The following is a 17802-nucleotide window of genomic DNA, read 5'->3' as shown; positions in this document are numbered from 1 at the left end:
TATAGGGAACAGGGCCCCCTAGAGCACTATAGAGGGAACAGGGGCCCCCTAGTGCACTATAGAGGGAACAGGGCCCCCTAGAGCACTATAGAGGGAATAGGGTCCCCCTAGTGCACTATATAGGGAACAGGGTCCCCTTAGTGCACTATAGAGGGAATAGGGTCCCCCTAGTGCACTATATAGGGAACAGGGTCCCCCTAGTGCACTATAGAGGGAACAGGGCCCCCCTAGTGCACTATAGAGGGAACAGGGCCCCACTAGTGCACTATAGAGGGAACAGGGCCCCACTAGTGCACTATAGAGGGAACAAGGCCCCCCTAGTGCACTATAGAGGGAACAGGGCCCCCTAGTGCACTATAGAGGGAACAGGGCCCCCCTAGTGCACTATAGAGGGAACAGGGCCCCACTAGTGCACTATAGAGGGAACAGGGTCCCCCTAGAGAGGGAACAGGGCCCCCCTAGTGCACTATAGAGGGAATAGGGCCCCCCTAGTGCACTATAGAGGGAACAGGGCCCCACTAGTGCACTATAGAGGGAACAGGGCCCCCCTAGTGCACTATAGAGGGAACAGGGTCCCCCTACTGCACTATAGAGGGAACAGGGCCCCCCTAGTGCACTATAGAGGGAACAGGGCCCCACTAGTGCACTATAGAGGGAACAGGGCTTTATGAAAAACAGACATTGAATGATGCTTGTTTCCAAAGAAACAACGATCCCCAGAGACATGGAATAGGACACAGTGTATTTATTTCCCAGGTTTATATGTCATGGCAGAGATGTAAAATAACAGATTGATATCGTCAACATCAACAGAAATGCTTTGTTCAAGTCAACTCCTTCAACATGACAGATAGCCAGACCACGACGGGTTGGTTACAACCTCCTTCATATACACTGAGGGTACAGAACACAGGCTCTTTCCATGACAGGTGAAAGATATGATCCCTTATTGATGTCACCTATTAAATCCACTTCAGTCAGTGTAGATGAAGGGGGAAGAGACAGGTTAAAGAAGGATTTTTAAGCCTTGAGACAATTGAGACATGGATTGTGTATGTGTGTTATTCAGAGGGTGAATGGACAAGACAACATATTTAAGTGCCTTTGAACGGGGTTTGGTAGTAGGTACCAGACGCACCGGTTTGGGTGTGTTTAGAACTGCAACGCTGCTGGGTTTTTCACTCAACAGTTTCCTGTGTGTATCAAGAATGGTCCACCACCCAAAGGACATCCAGCCAACTTGACACAACTGTGGGAAGTATTGATGTCAACATGGACCAGCATCCCTGTGGAACGCTTTCAACACCTTGTAAAGTCCATACTCCGATTAATATTTAGGATTTTTTTTAAATTTTATTGATCCGTTATTTTACCAGGTAAGTTGACTGAGAACACGTTCTCATTTACAGCATCGACCTGGGGAATAGATACGGGGGGAGGAATGAGCCTATTGTAAACTGGGGATTATTAGGTGACCGTGATGGTTTGAGGGACAGATCGGGAATTTAGCCAGGACACTGGGGTTAACACCTCTACTGTTACGATAAGTGCCATGGGATCTTTAATGACCACAGAGAGTCAGGACACCTGTTTAACGTCCCATCCGAAAGACGTCACCCTACACAGGGCAGTGTCCCCAATCACTGCCCTGGGGCATTGGGATATGTTTTAGACCAGAGGAAAGAGTGCCTCCTACTGGCCCTCCAACACAACTTCCAGCAGCATCTGGTCTCCCATCCAGGGACCGACCAGGACCAACCCTGCTTAGCTTCAGAAGCAAGCCAGCAGTGGGATGCTGGGTGTTATGCTAATAAGACTGTACTGAGGGCAAACAGGGGTTCACCTCAATATTAGGAAAGTGTTCATAATGTTTTGTACACTCCGTGTATAGTCTGGTTTAGCTACTAACAGAAACCGCAAAAACACAACCAACCAAAATAACAAAACTTGATCTTTGTTGGGTTTTTTGCTTGAAAGTGAAATGGACAATTAAAAGGTTTTCTACTGATCAAAACAGAGGAGTATTTCAATTCATGGCAACAAGTCTTAAGTTCCCACCAGTGTAACGGGTTGCCAAAATGGATAGGGCTACATTTAAATGTTTCTTACAGGAGAAATATGAAAAGCTTATGGTATTACCAAGGTAGCAATTGAAATGAATCAGTGGAGATTATGGGAAAACCATCAGACCAAAGTCCACTTTACACGACTGAATCTAAACATCACAATGTTGATTTTATGTGCTATTTACATTTTCTGTACTTTTGGCCGCATTTGTTGATCACAAAATCTGAAAATACTCCAGATACATTCAGACTATTCCTGGAAAATGTGGTGTAGATGAAACATAAGACAAAACGATTACAAGGGTTTGAGTGAGAAGAATACCTGGTGTCTCCGAGTGGCAACACACCTCTCCAGAGTTCACAGTTCATAAGACATTTCAATGCACTTTTATGACTCAACAGTCTTCAACTATCAGCACTCCCAGCTCTGAGGAACTAGAGGACACTTGTATTGTTAGGAACACAACCCTGCATCCCCACCATCACACAATGACTGTTGTTTTACCCGATCCAGAAACGGTCCATTACGACCCTGCATCCCCACCATCACACAATGACTGTTGTTTTACCCGATCCAGAAACGGTCCATTATAAATCTCAATCTGGGTCACGTGGGCTGAAAGCTTGTTCTTTCTCCATGTCATCTTGTAACTGTACATTGAAACACAGTGATCATAAACATGGACACTACGTGACATGAGTTTTATGATATGGGAAATGTGAAGTCCACATTTGGGGTGTTTGGTTTGCTTGTATGACATCAAAGCGGTATTTAATATAATCCTCAACATCTCATCTTTCAAAATACATAGACACCTCTTAAATGTACAGCATTTATCCTCAATCAGACAACAACAAAAATGGGTAAATACATAGACACCTCTTAAATGTACAGCATTTATCCTCACTCAGACAACAACAAAAATGGGTAAATACATAGACACCTCTTAAATGTACAGCATTTATCCTCACTCAGACAACAACAAAAATGGGTAAATACATAGACACCTCTTAAATGTACAGCATTTATCCTCACTCAGACAACAACAAAAATGGGTAAATACATAGACACCTCTTAAATGTACAGCATTTATCCTCACTCAGACAACAACAAAAATGGGTAAATACATAAACACCTCTTAAATGTACAGCATTTATCCTCACTCAGACAACAACAAAAATGGGTAAATACATAAACACCTCTTAAATGTACAGCATTTATCCTCACTCAGACAACAACAAAAATGGGTAAATACATAGACACCTCTTAAATGTACAGCATTTATCCTCACTCAGACAACAACAAAAATGGGTAAATACATAGACACCTCTTAAATGTACAGCATTTATCCTCAATCAGACAACAACAAAAATGGGTAAATACATAAACACCTCTTAAATGTACAGCATTTATCCTCAATCAGACAACAACAAAAATGGGTAAATACATAGACACCTCTTAAATGTACAGCATTTATCCTCAATCAGACAACAACAAAAATGGGTAAAAGTTGCCCAATTACCCCGGAGGGATTGGGGGCAACTAACTTGTTGCTGTGTTCGTGTTCAGAAAGGCTGTCGGCCAAAACACATTCGTAGCTGTGAAGAACAGATCCTGAGCTCTGGACATGTATATCATGTCACTGTAGAGTCACTGCGTTCCAACTTAGGTGCTTATTAGTGCCACAATCTGCCATTTCAACCTGTGTACAAGATACGAGGGGGAAAAGGCTATACTATACAAGAGTAATATTCAATAGAAACATTCATTTTACAATAAAAAAAAACATTTGCAAAATAAAATAAAAGGTCAGTCCTCGTCACAGAATCAAAGCTTCAGCAAACATATCTAATATAAAATCCCATCATCCTCAGCGAGACTTAAGTGCATTTGTTTTTCATCCTTTTTCTTTCACAGAATATACCGCGATCCCAACGACCCCCACTAAAACACAGAATATACCGCGATCCCAACGACCCCACTAAAACACAGAATATACCGCGATCCCAACGACCTCCACTAAAACACAGAATATACCGAGATCCCAACGACCCCACTAAAACACAGAATATACCGAGATCCCAACGACCCCACTAAAACACAGAATATACCGCGATCCCAACGACCCCCACTAAAACACAGAATATACCGCGATCCCAACGACCCCCACTAAAACACAGAATATACCGCGATCCCAACGACCCCCACTAAAACACAGAATATACCGCGATCCCAACGACCCCCACTAAAACACGGAATATACCGCGATCCCAACGACCCCACTAAAACACAGAATATATCGCGATCCCAACGACCCCACTAAAACACAGAATATACCGCGATCCCAACGACCCCCACTAAAACACAGAATATACCGCGATCCCAACGACCCCCACTAAAACACAGAATATACCGCGATCCCAACGACCCCACTAAACACAGAATATACCGCGATCCCAACGACCCCCACTAAAACACAGAATATACCGCGATCCCAACGACCCCCACTAAAACACAGAATATACCGCGATCCCAACGACCCCCACTAAAACACAGAATATACCGAGATCCCAACGACCCCCACTAAACACAGAATATACCTCGATCCCAACGACCCCCACTAAACACAGAATATACCGCGATCCCAACGACCCCACTAAAACACAGAATATACCGCGATCCCAACGACCCCACTAAAACACAGAATATACCGCGATCCCAACGACCTCCACTAAAACACAGAATATACCGCGATCCCAACGACCCCACTAAACAGGTGGGTTATATAAACCTATGTCCCATGGCATTGTAATGTTATATAAACCCATGGCATTGTAATATTATATAAACCAATGTCATTGTAATGTTATATAAACCTATGTCCCATGGCATTGTAATATTATATAAACCCATGGCATTGTAATGTTATATAAACCCATGTCATTGTAATGTTATATAAACCTATGTCCCATGGCATTGTAATATTATATAAACCCATGGCATTGTAATGTTATATAAACCCATGTCATTGTAATGTTATATAAACCTATGTCCCATGGCATTGTAATGTTATATAAACCCATGGCATTGTAATATTATATAAACCAATGTCATTGTAATGTTATATAAACCTATGTCCCATGGCATTGTAATGTTATATAAACCCATGTCCCATGGCATTGTAATGTTATATAAACCCATGGCATTGTAATGTTATATAAACCTATGTCCCATGGCATTGTAATGTTATATAAACCCATGGCATTGTAATATTATATAAACCCATGGCATTGTAATATTATATAAACCTTAATCTGGTCTACCAGGCTGGCTCTCTCTCATTCGAGATATTGAGCCAGTAGACAAGGTTATGTAGACCTATGTGGCCAAAGGCACTGTAACGTTGTACAGATGTCATTGTAACGTTGTACAGATGTCACTGTAACGTTGTACAGATGTCACTGTAACGTTGTACAGATGTCACTGTAACGTTGTACAGATGTCACTGTAACGTTGTACAGATGGCATTGTAATGTTGTACAGATGGCATTGTAATGTTGTACAGATGGCATTGTAACGTTGTACAGATGGCATTGTAACGTTGTACAGATGGCATTGTAACGTTGTACAGATGGCATTGTAATGTTGTACAGATGGCATTGTAACGTTGTACAGATGGCATTGTAACGTTGTACAGATGGCATTGTAACGTTGTACAGATGGCATTGTAATGTTGTACAGATGGCATTGTAACGTTGTACAGATGGCATTGTAACGTTGTACAGATGGCATTGTAACGTTGTACAGATGGCATTGTAATGTTGTACAGATGGCATTGTAACGTTGTACAGATGGCATTGTAACGTTGTACAGATGGCATTGTAACGTTAAATAGATAGAAAGCAAGTGCTGTTGGTCAAACTAGGAGGAAAAGTAAAGACAACTCAAAGGCAACTACATGGATAATGTTGTCTTGGCATCTCAACCTGGGTGTCTTGGCATTAGACTGGGTGTCTTGGCATTAGACTGGGTGTCTTGGCATTAGACTGGGTGTCTTGGTATTAGACTGGGTGACTTGGCATTAGACTGGGTGACTTGGTATTAGACTGGGTGACTTGGCATTAGACTGGGTGTCTTGGCATTAGACTGGGTGACTTGGTATTAGACTGGGTGACTTGGTATTAGACTGGGTGTCTTGGCATTAGACTGGGTGACTTGGTATTAGACTGGGTGTCTTGGCATTAGACTGGGTGTCTTGGCATTAAACTGGGTGACTTGGCATTAGACTGGCTGACTTGGTATTAGACTGGGTGACTTGGCATTAGACTGGGTGACTTGGCATTAGACTGGGTGACTTGGTATTAGACTGGGTGACTTGGTATTAGACTGGGTGTCTTGGCATTAGACTGGGTGACTTGGTATTAGACTGGGTGTCTTGGCATTAGACTGGGTGTCTTGGCATTAAACTGGGTGACTTGGCATTAGACTGGCTGACTTGGCATTAGACTGGGTGACTTGGCATTAGACTGGCTGACTTGGCATTAGACTGGGTGACTTGGCATTAGACTGGGTGACTTGGCATTAGACTGGCTGACTTGGCATTAGACTGGGTGACTTGGTGTGAATGCAATAAGTGTGATAGATGTTGGCAGTTACTGGAGCAGAGAGTTGTAACGGCACAGACAGTTACTGGAGATTTGTATGGTTGGCCACTTTGTAACGTAGTAGATAGTATGGCCAGTGAAATGGCAGCAGAGAGAAGCCAGGGTGCATGGACAATGTTCTCTCTGAGCATCTCAAATAATGACCTGGGAGCACAAGCTACGAGCCACTAACCTGCTTCCATTGAAATGGTTCTGTATGTAACTGAAATAAGTGTGAAACAGGTATGAAGAAGCTTCGACCTAACTAGCGGTTAACTATGTCCGCTGTAATGGTATCGGAGAGACGCTAGCGTATAGATCTAGCGAGATGCAGACATCTTGAGTTACCGATAACGCCCGGGGTAATAATCCCTGGTATTTGTTCCTGTAGTTGAGGGAAGGAGGGCGTAGCAGACGAGCCTAACTTCTGTTGTTACGTCGCGCTCTCTCACTGATCCAACGAGTGTTGACATCTTAAAAGGGGCACGTACATAAACCTGCAAACTAACGAAACGGATCCAATGTATAAATATGGTGTTAGGATGATGTACATGTAATCTGACTCATGACTCTGTACTAAGGTTTCTCAGTATAAATGGCTTTTAATTCCATGACAGAGTGACCAGGTGAATCCAGGTGAAAGATATGATCCCTTATTGATGTCACTTGTTAATTCCACTTCAATCAGTGTAGATGAAGGGGAGGAGACAGGTTAAAGAATGATTTTTAAGCCTTGAGACAATTGAGACATGGATTGTGTATGTGTGCCATTCAGAGGGTGAATGGGCAAGACAACATATTTAAGTGCCTTTGAACAGAGTATGGTAGTAGGTGCCAGGCGCACCGGTTTGTGTCAAGAACTGCAACGCTGCTGGGTTTCCTGTGTGTATCACAAGACCAGGCCGTTGGGAGGCGCAGAGAGCGAGACCAGGCCGTTGGGAGGCGCAGAGAGCGAGACCAGGCCGTTGGGAGGAGCAGAGAGCGAGACCAGGCCGTTGGAGGAGCAGAGAGCGAGACCAGGCCGTTGGGAGGAGCAGAGAGGGAGACCAGGCTGTTGGGAGGAGCAGAGAGCGAGACCAGGCCGTTGGGAGGAGCAGAGAGCGAGACCAGGCCGTTGGGAGGAGCAGAGAGCGAGACCAGGCCGTTGGAGGAGCAGAGAGCGAGACCAGGCCGTTGGGAGGAGCAGAGAGCGAGACCAGGCCGTTGGGAGGAGCAGAGAGCGAGACCAGGCCGTTGGGAGGAGCAGAGAGCGAGACCAGGCCGTTGGGAGGAGCAGAGAGCGAGACCAGGCCGTTGGGAGGAGCAGAGAGCGAGACCAGGCCGTTGGGAGGAGCAGAGAGCGAGACCAGGCCGTTGGGAGGAGCAGAGAGCGAGACCAGGCCGTTGGGAGGAGCAGAGAGCGAGACCAGGCCGTTGGGAGGAGCAGAGAGCGAGACCAGGCCGTTGGGAGGAGCAGAGAGGGAGACCAGGCCGTTGGGAGGAGCAGAGAGCGAGACCAGGCCGTTGGGAAGAGCAGAGAGCGAGACCAGGCCGTTGGGAGGAGCAGAGAGCGAGACCAGGCCGTTGGGAAGAGCAGAGAGAGAGACCAGGCCGTTGGGAGGAGCAGAGAGCGAGACCAGGCCGTTGGGAGGAGCAGAGAGCGAGACCAGGCCGTTGGGAGGAGCAGAGAGCGAGACCAGGCCGTTGGGAGGAGCAGAGAGCGAGACCAGGCCGTTGGGAGGAGCAGAGAGCGAGACCAGGCCGTTGGAGGAGTAGAGAGCGAGACCAGGCCGTTGGGAGGAGCAGAGAGCGAGACCAGGCCGTTGGGAGGAGCAGAGAGCGAGACCAGGCCGTTGGGAGGAGCAGAGAGCGAGACCAGGCCGTTGGGAGGAGCAGAGAGTGAGCGTTAGGTAGCCTAGTGGTTAAGAGAGTTGGGCCAGTACGTGGAAATCGATTAAGGCAGCCCCCTGCACCTCTCTGATTGAGGGGTCAGGGGTTAAATGTGGAACACATTTCGGTCGAATGCATTCAGTTGTGTAACTGACTAGGTATCCCCATCCTTCTCTGTCTGTCCAGATACTGTAGTATTACGTCAACCTGTCCAGATACTGTAGTATTACGTCAACCTGTCCAGATACTGTAGTAGTACGTCAACCTGTCCAGATACTGTAGTAGTACGTCAACCTGTCCAGATACTGTAGTAGTACGTCAACCTGTCCAGCTACTGTAGTATTACGTCAACCTGTCCAGATACTGTAGTAGTACGTCAACCTGTCCAGATACTGTAGTATTACGTCAACCTGTCCAGATACTGTAGTATTACATCAACCTGTCCAGATACTGTAGTATTACGTCAACCTGTCCAGATACTGTAGTAGTACGTCAACCTGTCCAGATACTGTAGTATTACGTCAACCTGTCCAGATACTGTAGTATTACGTCAACCTGTCCAGATACTGTAGTATTACGTCAACCTGTCCAGATACTGTAGTAGTACGTCAACCTGTCCAGATACTGTAGTAGTACGTCAACCTGTCCAGATACTGTAGTAGTACGTCAACCTGTCCAGATACTGTAGTAGTACGTCAACCTGTCCAGATACTGTATTCCCTATATAGTGCACTACTATAGACCAGAGCCCTATGGCACCCTATTCCCTATATAGTGCACTACTTTAGACCAGAGCCCTATGGCACCCTATTCCCTATATAGTGCACTACTTTAGACCAGAGCCCTATGGCACCCTATTCCCTATATAGTGCACTACTTTAGACCAGAGCCCTATGGCACCCTGTTCCCTTTATAGTGCACTACTTCATAATAGTAGTACACTATATTAGGGAATAGGGCACTATTTGGGACACAGACCTCTGTTGATCTTGGCTTGAAACACACAAGACAATCATGTCCTCAACGATAAGCCAACATGTGACGACCCGTTACCCCGTAGGCAGAGGGGAGGGAGAGAGAGAGAGAGCAGAAAGCAGAGAGAGAAAGAGAGAAAGAGAGAGAGAGAGAGAGAGCAGAAAGGAGAGAGAGAGAGAGAGAGAGAGAGAGAGAGAAAGAGAGCGAGCAGAAAGCAGAGAGAGGTTGATTCCTGACACTGTTCCTGAGCATGGTGGTTTGACTGACTAGGGGAGGTAGGAAGTATACAGGAAATGCTGAAGACAGGAGGAACCACAGCACATGACGGAGAGGCGGAGAGAAGACAGGTGGAGGAGAGGAGTCCAGTCTGATCTGTGAAGAGAGAGAGAGAGGAGAAAGAACTGTTAAACAGAAAGAGATCTGAAGGGAGGCTCTATCCAATGATCAAACCAAAATTAAATGTTATTTGTCACATGCGCTGAATACAACCTTACTGTGAAATGCACAGTCCTTAACTTGATTTTCTTAAAACTGCATTGTTGGTTAAGAAAATATTTAAAAAATGTAAACAAAATAACTATGAGGCTATATACAGGGTAACCGGTACCAAGTCAGTGTGTGGGGATACAGGTTAGAGGTCATTTGTACATGTAGGTAGGGGTGAAGTGACTATACATAGATGATAAACAGCAAGTAGCAGCAGTGTAAAAACAAAGGGGGGGTCAATGTAATAGTCTGGTGGCCATTTGATGAATTGTTCAGGAGTCTTATGGCTTGGGGGTAGAAGCTGTTAAGAAGCCTCTTGGACCTAGACTTGGCGCTCCGGTATCGCTTGCCGCGCGGTAGCAGAGATAACAGTTTGTGACTTGGGTAACTGGAGTCTCTGACAATTTTTAGGTCCTTCCTCTGACACCGCCTGGTATAGAGGTCCTGGATGGCAGGAAGCTTGGCCCCAGTGATGTACTGGGCCGTACGCACTACCCTCTGTAGTGCCTTACGGTCAGATGCCGAGCAGTAGCCATACCAGGCGGTGATGCAACCGGTCAGGATGCTCTCGATGGTGCAGCTGTAGAACCTTTTGAGGTGCAAAGGCACTCCTCCATCACTACAAAACCTCTAAGGCACTCTACTCCATCACTACAAAACCTCTAAGGCACTCTACTCCATCACTACAAAACCTCTCGAAGGTACTCTACTCCATCACTACAAAACCTCTCGAAGGCACTCTACTCCATCACTACAAAACCTCTGGAAGGCACTCTACTCCATCACTACAAAACCTCTCCAAGGCACTCTACTCCATCACTACAAAACCTCTCCAAGGCACTCTACTCCATCACTACAAAACCTCTAAGGCACTCTACTCCATCACTACAAAACCTCTAAGGCACTCTACTCCATCACTACAAAACCTCTAAGGCACTCTACTCCATCACTACAAAACCTCTAAGGCACTCTACTCCATCACTACAAAACCTCTCAAAGGCACTCTACTCCATCACTACAAAACCTCTCAAAGGCACTCTACTCCATCACTACAAAACCTCTCCAAGGCACTCTACTCCATCACTACAAAACCTCTGGAAGGCACTCTACTCCATCACTACAAAACCTCTAAGGCACTCTACTCCATCACTACAAAACCTCTAAGGCACTCTACTCCATCACCACAAAACCTCTGGAAGGCACTCTACTCCATCACTACAAAACCTCTCCAAGGCACTCTACTCCATCACTACAAAACCTCTGGAAGGCACTCTACTCCATCACTACAAAACCTCTCAAAGGCACTCTACTCCATCACTACAAAACCTCTGGAAGGCACTCTACTCCATCACTACAAAACCTCTGGAAGGCACTCTACTCCATCACTACAAAACCTCTAAGGCACTCTACTCCATCACTACAAAACCTCTAAGGCACTCTACTCCATCACTACAAAACCTCTAAGGCACTCTACTCCATCACTACAAAACCTCTGGAAGGCACTCTACTCCATCACTACAAAACCTCTGGAAGGCACTCTACTCCATCACTACAAAACCTCTCGAAGGTACTCTACTCCATCACTACAAAACCTCTCAAAGGCACTCTACTCCATCACTACAAAACCTCTAAGGCACTCTACTCCATCACTACAAAACCTCTAAGGCACTCTACTCCATCACTACAAAACCTCTCGAAGGCAGTAGTTCACTTCCACCTCCATCGTATTGATTACAACCCTCTCAGGTGCCTGGGAGACGAGGTCGAGGCCTAGGTGTCGATTAGGGATTCTCTCCTTACAGGTGATGTACTGCACTTGTCTGGAGGAAGTAGATTGGGGGCGCCTGCTTTTCTTCAAGCGGGATGACCGATTCTTGTGAGCAGCGTTCACACCGTTTCATCAGTTTGCGTCCAGCGGTTAACGCTGAAGGATCTGCTCACAAATGAAAGCCGTGAAGGGTGGAGTTGACTGGCACATTTGCCTGTTTTTGTTGCCGTCTGCCATTAGTTAGACAAAATATTATTGTTTTTTCCCCCTGATATTCTGTGTTTTAGTTACTAAATGATCCCCTATAGCCCCTACAGCACTCTATCAAACTCCACTCCGTCCCAAATGGACCCCTAGACCCTATGCATTTGGGGAGATCTGAGATGATTTGACAGGTGCTAAGAGAATTGTGAGAGAAAAAAGTCTACAATCTTGCGTCATGTCTGATCTAGAGGACAGTCCAGTGCCAGCGCTCCCAGACACCCAGACATGTCGTGTTTAACTGCAGAGTGGGTTGGGATTTAAATAGCATTGTCAATAATTATCTCATGATCCCCTACCATTCTAATATTTGTTATGTTGTCTTTACTGTTGAGTGGGTTGGGATTTGAATATGCTGTTTGTACCTGTGTGTATGGGTTAGGGCCTGCAGACTGTGTTGTACCTGTGTGTATGGGTTAGGGCCTGCAGACTGTGTTGTACCTGTGTGTACCTGTGTGTATGGGTTAGGGCCTGCAGACTGTGTTGTACCTGTGTGTACCTGTGTGTATGGGTTAGGACCTGCAGACTGTGTTGTACCTGTGTGTACCTGTGTGTATGGGTTAGGGCCTGCAGACTGTGTTGTACCTGTGTGTACCTGTGTGTATGGGTTAGGACCTGCAGACTGTGTTGTACCTGTGTGCATGGGTTAGGGCCTGCAGACTGTGTTGTACCTGTGTGTACCTGTGTGTATGGGTTAGGACCTGCAGACTGTGTTGTACCTGTGTGTATGGGTTAGGGCCTGCAGACTGTGTTGTACCTGTGTGTATGGGTTAGGGCCTGCAGACTGTGTTGTACCTGTGTGTATGGGTTAGGGCCTGCAGACTGTGTTGTACCTGTGTGTATGGGTTAGGGCCTGCAGACTGTGTTGTACCTGTGTGTATGGGTTAGGGCCTGCAGACTGTGTTGTACCTGTGTGTATGGGTTAGGGCCTGCAGACTGTGTTGTACCTGTGTGTATGGGTTAGGTCCTGCAGACTGTGTTGTACCTGTGTGTATGGGTTAGGGCCTGCAGACTGTGTTGTACCTGTGTGTATGGGTTAGGGCCTGCAGACTGTGTTGTACCTGTGTGTATGGGTTAGGGCCTGCAGACTTTGTTGTACCTGTCTGTATGGGTTAGGGCCTGCAGACTGTGTTGTACCTGTGTGTATGGGTTAGGTCCTGCAGACTGTGTTGTACCTGTGTGTATGGGTTAGGGACTGCAGACTGTGTTGTACCTGTGTGTATGGGTTAGGGCCTGCAGACTGTGTTGTACCTGTGTGTATGGGTTAGGACCTGTAGACTGTGTTGTACCTGTGTGTATGGGTTAGGGCCTGCAGACTGTGTTGTACCTGTGTGTATGGGTTAGGGCCTGCATACTGTGTTGTACCTGTGTGTATGGGTTAGGGCCTGCAGACTGTGTTGTACCTGTGTGTATGGGTTAGGGCCTGCAGACTGTATTGTACCTGTGTGTATGGGTTAGGACCTGCAGACTGTGTTGTACCTGTGTGTATGGGTTAGGTCCTGCAGACTGTGTTGTACCTGTGTGTATGGGTTAGGGCCTGCAGACTGTGTTGTACCTGTGTGTATGGGTTAGGGCCTGCAGACTGTGTTGTACCTGTGTGTATGGGTTAGGGCCTGCAGACTGTGTTGTACCTGTGTGTACCTGTGTGTATGGGTTAGGGCCTGCAGACTGTGTTGTACCTGTGTGTATGGGTTAGGTCCTGCAGACTGTGTTGTACCTGTGTGTACCTGTGTGTATGGGTTAGGACCTGCAGACTGTGTTGTACCTGTGTGTATGGGTTAGGGCCTGGAGACTGTGTTGTACCTGTGTGTATGGGTTAGGGCCTGCAGACTGTGTTGTACCTGTGTGTACCTGTGTGTATGGGTTAGGACCTGCAGACTGTGTTGTACCTGTGTGTATGGGTTAGGGCCTGCAGACTGTGTTGTACCTGTGTGTATGGGTTAGGGCCTGCAGACTGTGTTGTACCTGTGTGTATGGGTTAGGACCTGCAGACTGTGTTGTACCTGTGTGTACCTGTGTGTATGGGTTAGGGCCTGCAGACTGTGTTGTACCTGTGTGTATGGGTTAGGGCCTGCAGACTGTGTTGTACCTGTGTGTATGGGTTAGGGCCTGCAGACTGTGTTGTACCTGTGTGTATGGGTTAGGTTCTGCAGACTGTGTTGTAGCGAGCCGTCTCTTCAAAGATCATCTCCTTCAGGGTCTCTTTGGGGAGATCATCCAGCTCCATGTCAAACTTGAAGGGAGCCTCGGTTACAGGCTAACAGAGAGAGACAGGGGGTTAGAGAGAGAGACAGGAGGTTAGAGAGAGAGACAGGAGGTTAGAGAGAGAGACAGGAGGTTAGAGAGAGAGACAGGAGGTTAGAGAGAGAGACAGGAGGTTAGAGAGAGAGACAGGAGGTTAGAGAGAGAGACAGGAGGTTAGAGAGAGAGACAGGAGGTTAGAGAGAGAGACAGGAGGTTAGAGAGAGAGGCAGGGGGTTAGAGAGAGAGACAGGAGGTTAGAGAGAGAGACAGGAGGTTAGAGAGAGAGACAGGAGGTTAGAGAGAGAGACAGGAGGTTAGAGAGAGAGACAGGGGGTGAGAGAGAGAGACAGGGGGTTAGAGAGAGAGACAGGAGGTTAGAGAGAGAGACAGGGGGTTAGAGAGATAGACAGGGGGTTAGAGAGAGAGACAGGAGGTTAGAGAGAGAGACAGGAGGTTAGAGAGAGAGACAGGAGGTTAGAAAGAGAGACAGGAGGTTAGAGAGAGAGACAGGGGGTTAGAGAGAGAGACAGGGGGTTAGAGAGAGAGACAGGGGGTTAGAGAGAGAGACAGGAGGTTAGAGAGAGAGACAGGGGGTTAGAGAGAGAGACAGGAGGTTAGAAAGAGAGACAGGAGGTTAGAGAGAGAGACAGGAGGTTAGAGAGAGAGACAGGAGGTTAGAGAGAGAGACAGGAGGTTAGAGAGAGAGACAGGAGGTTAGAGAGAGAGACAGGAGGTTAGAGAGAGAGGCAGGGGGTTAGAGAGAGAGACAGGAGGTTAGAGAGAGAGACAGGAGGTTAGAGAGAGAGACAGGAGGTTAGAGAGAGAGACAGGAGGTTAGAGAGAGAGACAGGGGGTTAGAGAGAGAGACAGGGGGTTAGAGAGAGAGACAGGAGGTTAGAGAGAGAGACAGGGGGTTAGAGAGATAGACAGGGGGTTAGAGAGAGAGACAGGAGGTTAGAGAGAGAGACAGGAGGTTAGAGAGAGAGACAGGAGGTTAGAAAGAGAGACAGGAGGTTAGAGAGAGAGACAGGGGGTTAGAGAGAGAGACAGGGGGTTAGAGAGAGAGACAGGGGGTTAGAGAGAGAGACAGGAGGTTAGAGAGAGAGACAGGGGGATAGAGAGAGAGACAGGAGGTTAGAAAGAGAGACAGGAGGTTAGAGAGAGAGACAGGAGGTTAGAGAGAGAGACAGGGGTTGTTACAGGTTAGAGCCTCTGTTACAGGTTAGAGCCTCTGTTACAGGTTAGAGCCTCGGTTACAGGTTAGAGTCTCTGGTACAGGTTAGAGTCTCTGTTACAGGTTAGAGCCTCTGTTACAGGTTAGACCCTCTGTTACAGGTTAGAGCCTCTGTTACAGGTTAGAGCCTCTGTTACAGGTTAGAGTCTCTGTTACAGGTTAGAGTCTCTGTTACAGGTTAGAGTCTCTGTTACAGGTTAGAGCCTCGGTTACAGGTTAGAGCCTCTGTTACAGGTTAGAGTCTCTGTTACAGGTTAGAGTCTCTGTTACAGGTTAGAGTCTCTGGTACAGGTTAGAGCCTCTGTTACAGGTTAGAGTCTCTGGTACAGTTTAGAGTCTCTGGTACAGGTTAGAGTCTCTGGTACAGGTTAGAGTCTCTGGTACAGGTTAGAGCCTCTGTTACAGGTTAGAGTCTCTGTTACAGGTTAGAGCCTCTGTTACAGGTTAGAGCCTCTGTTACAGGTTAGAGCCTCTGTTACAGGTTAGAGTCTCTGGTACAGGTTAGAGCCTCTGGTACAGGTTAGAGCCTCTGTTACAGGTTAGAGCCTCTGTTACAGGTTAGAGCCTCTGGTACAGGTTAGAGCCTCTGTTACAGGTTAGAGCCTCTGTTACAGGTTAGAGCCTCTGTTACAGGTTAGAGCCTCTGTTACAGGTTAGAGCCTCTGTTACAGGTTAGAGCCTCTGTTACAGGTTAGAGCCTCGGTTACAGGTTAGAGCCTCTGTTACAGGTTAGAGTCTCTGTTACAGGTTAGAGCCTCTGTTACAGGTTAGAGCCTCTGTTACAGGTTAGAGCCTCTGTTACAGGTTAGAGCCTCTGTTACAGGTTAGAGCCTCGGTTACAGGTTAGAGCCTCTGTTACAGGTTAGAGCCTATGTTACAGGTTAGAGTCTCTGTTACAGGTTAGAGTCTCTATTACAGGTTAGAGCCTCTGTTACAGGTTAGAGCCTCTGTTACAGGTTAGAGCCTCTGTTACAGGTTAGAGCCTCTGTTACAGGTTAGAGCCTCTGTTACAGGTTAGAGCCTCTGTTACAGGTTAGAGCCTCTGTTACAGGTTAGAGCCTCGGTTACAGGTTAGAGCCTCTGTTACAGGTTAGAGTCTCTGTTACAGGTTAGAGCCTCTGTTACAGGTTAGAGCCTCTGTTACAGGTTAGAGCCTCTGTTACAGGTTAGAGCCTCTGTTACAGGTTAGAGCCTCGGTTACAGGTTAGAGCCTCTGTTACAGGTTAGAGCCTATGTTACAGGTTAGAGTCTCTGTTACAGGTTAGAGTCTCTGTTACAGGTTAGAGCCTCTGTTACAGGTTAGAGCCTCTGTTACAGGTTAGAGTCTCTGTTACAGGTTAGAGCCTCTGTTACAGGTTAGAGCAGGATATAGAGATGACTGAATTAATACAACAGAAGAGACTAGTTAGTTCCATATCCTCATTGGTCAGGGACATTTAGGACATACCTGAAATCTAATCCACTAACATTTTTCATTGACTACTGATTTCTGACAAATACCTCATCTGTAAGGTCGTAGACTGCTCCAGGTAAGGTTGAGCTAGGGTCAGGGGTCAGGTTTCATTACCTCATCTGTAAGGTCGTAGACTGCTCCAGGTAAGGTCGAGTCAGGGTCAGGGGTCAGGGGTCATTACCTCATCTGTAGGGTCGTAGACTGCTCCAGGTAAGGTTGAGCTAGGGTCAGGGGTCAGGTTTCATTACCTCATCTGTAAGGTCGTAGACTGCTCCAGGTAAGGTTGAGCTAGGGTCAGGGGTCAGGTTTCATTACCTCATCTGTAAGGTCGTAGACTGCTCCAGGTAAGGTTGAGCTAGGGTCAGGGGTCAGGTTTCATTACCTCATCTGTAAGGTCGTAGACTGCTCCAGGTAAGGTCGAGTCAGGGTCAGGGGTCAGGGGTCATTACCTCATCTGTAGGGTCGTAGACTGCTCCAGGTTTGGTTGAGCTAGGGTCAGGGGTCAGGTTTCATTACCTCATCTGTAAGGTCGTAGACTGCTCCAGGTAAGGTTGAGCTAGGGTCAGGGGTCAGGGTTCATTACCTCATCTGTAGGGTCGTAGACTGCTCCAGGTAAGGTTGAGCTAGGGTCAGGGGTCAGGTTTCATTACCTCATCTGTAAGGTCGTAGACTGCTCCAGGTAAGGTTGAGCTAGGGTCAGGGGTCAGGGTTCATTACCTCAACTGTAGGGTCGTAGACTGCTCCAGGTAAGGTCGAGTCAGGGTCAGGGGTCATTACCTCATCTGTAAGGCCGTAGACTGCT

At 47.0% G+C, this 17802-nt stretch overlaps 1 protein-coding gene across 4 annotated transcripts in view; it reads right to left on the bottom strand.

Moving 5' to 3' along the window:
- Positions 1 to 730: 730 nt before the first annotated feature.
- The window catches only part of LOC139544869 (mitogen-activated protein kinase 1-like), a 78960-nt gene continuing 61888 nt past the window's right edge, over positions 731 to 17802 (bottom strand). For 2 of the 4 annotated variants that reach the window (XM_071352018.1, XM_071352019.1), the window contains exons 7-8: positions 14197 to 14326; positions 731 to 9926 (exon numbers count right to left, since the gene is read on the bottom strand). In XM_071352018.1, coding sequence (XP_071208119.1) covers positions 14210 to 14326 — 117 coding nt within the window. In that variant the 3' untranslated portion in view covers positions 731 to 9926; positions 14197 to 14209. The remainder of the gene's footprint in view (positions 9927 to 14196; positions 14327 to 17802) is intronic. The other 2 variants (XR_011668963.1, XR_011668962.1) reach the window with 2 other exon arrangements.

Source organism: Salvelinus alpinus, chromosome 19, assembly GCF_045679555.1.
Source record: "Salvelinus alpinus chromosome 19, SLU_Salpinus.1, whole genome shotgun sequence".
Classification (NCBI taxonomy): Eukaryota; Metazoa; Chordata; class Actinopteri; order Salmoniformes; family Salmonidae; genus Salvelinus; species Salvelinus alpinus.
This window is presented reverse-complemented; position numbering and strand designations above follow the sequence as displayed.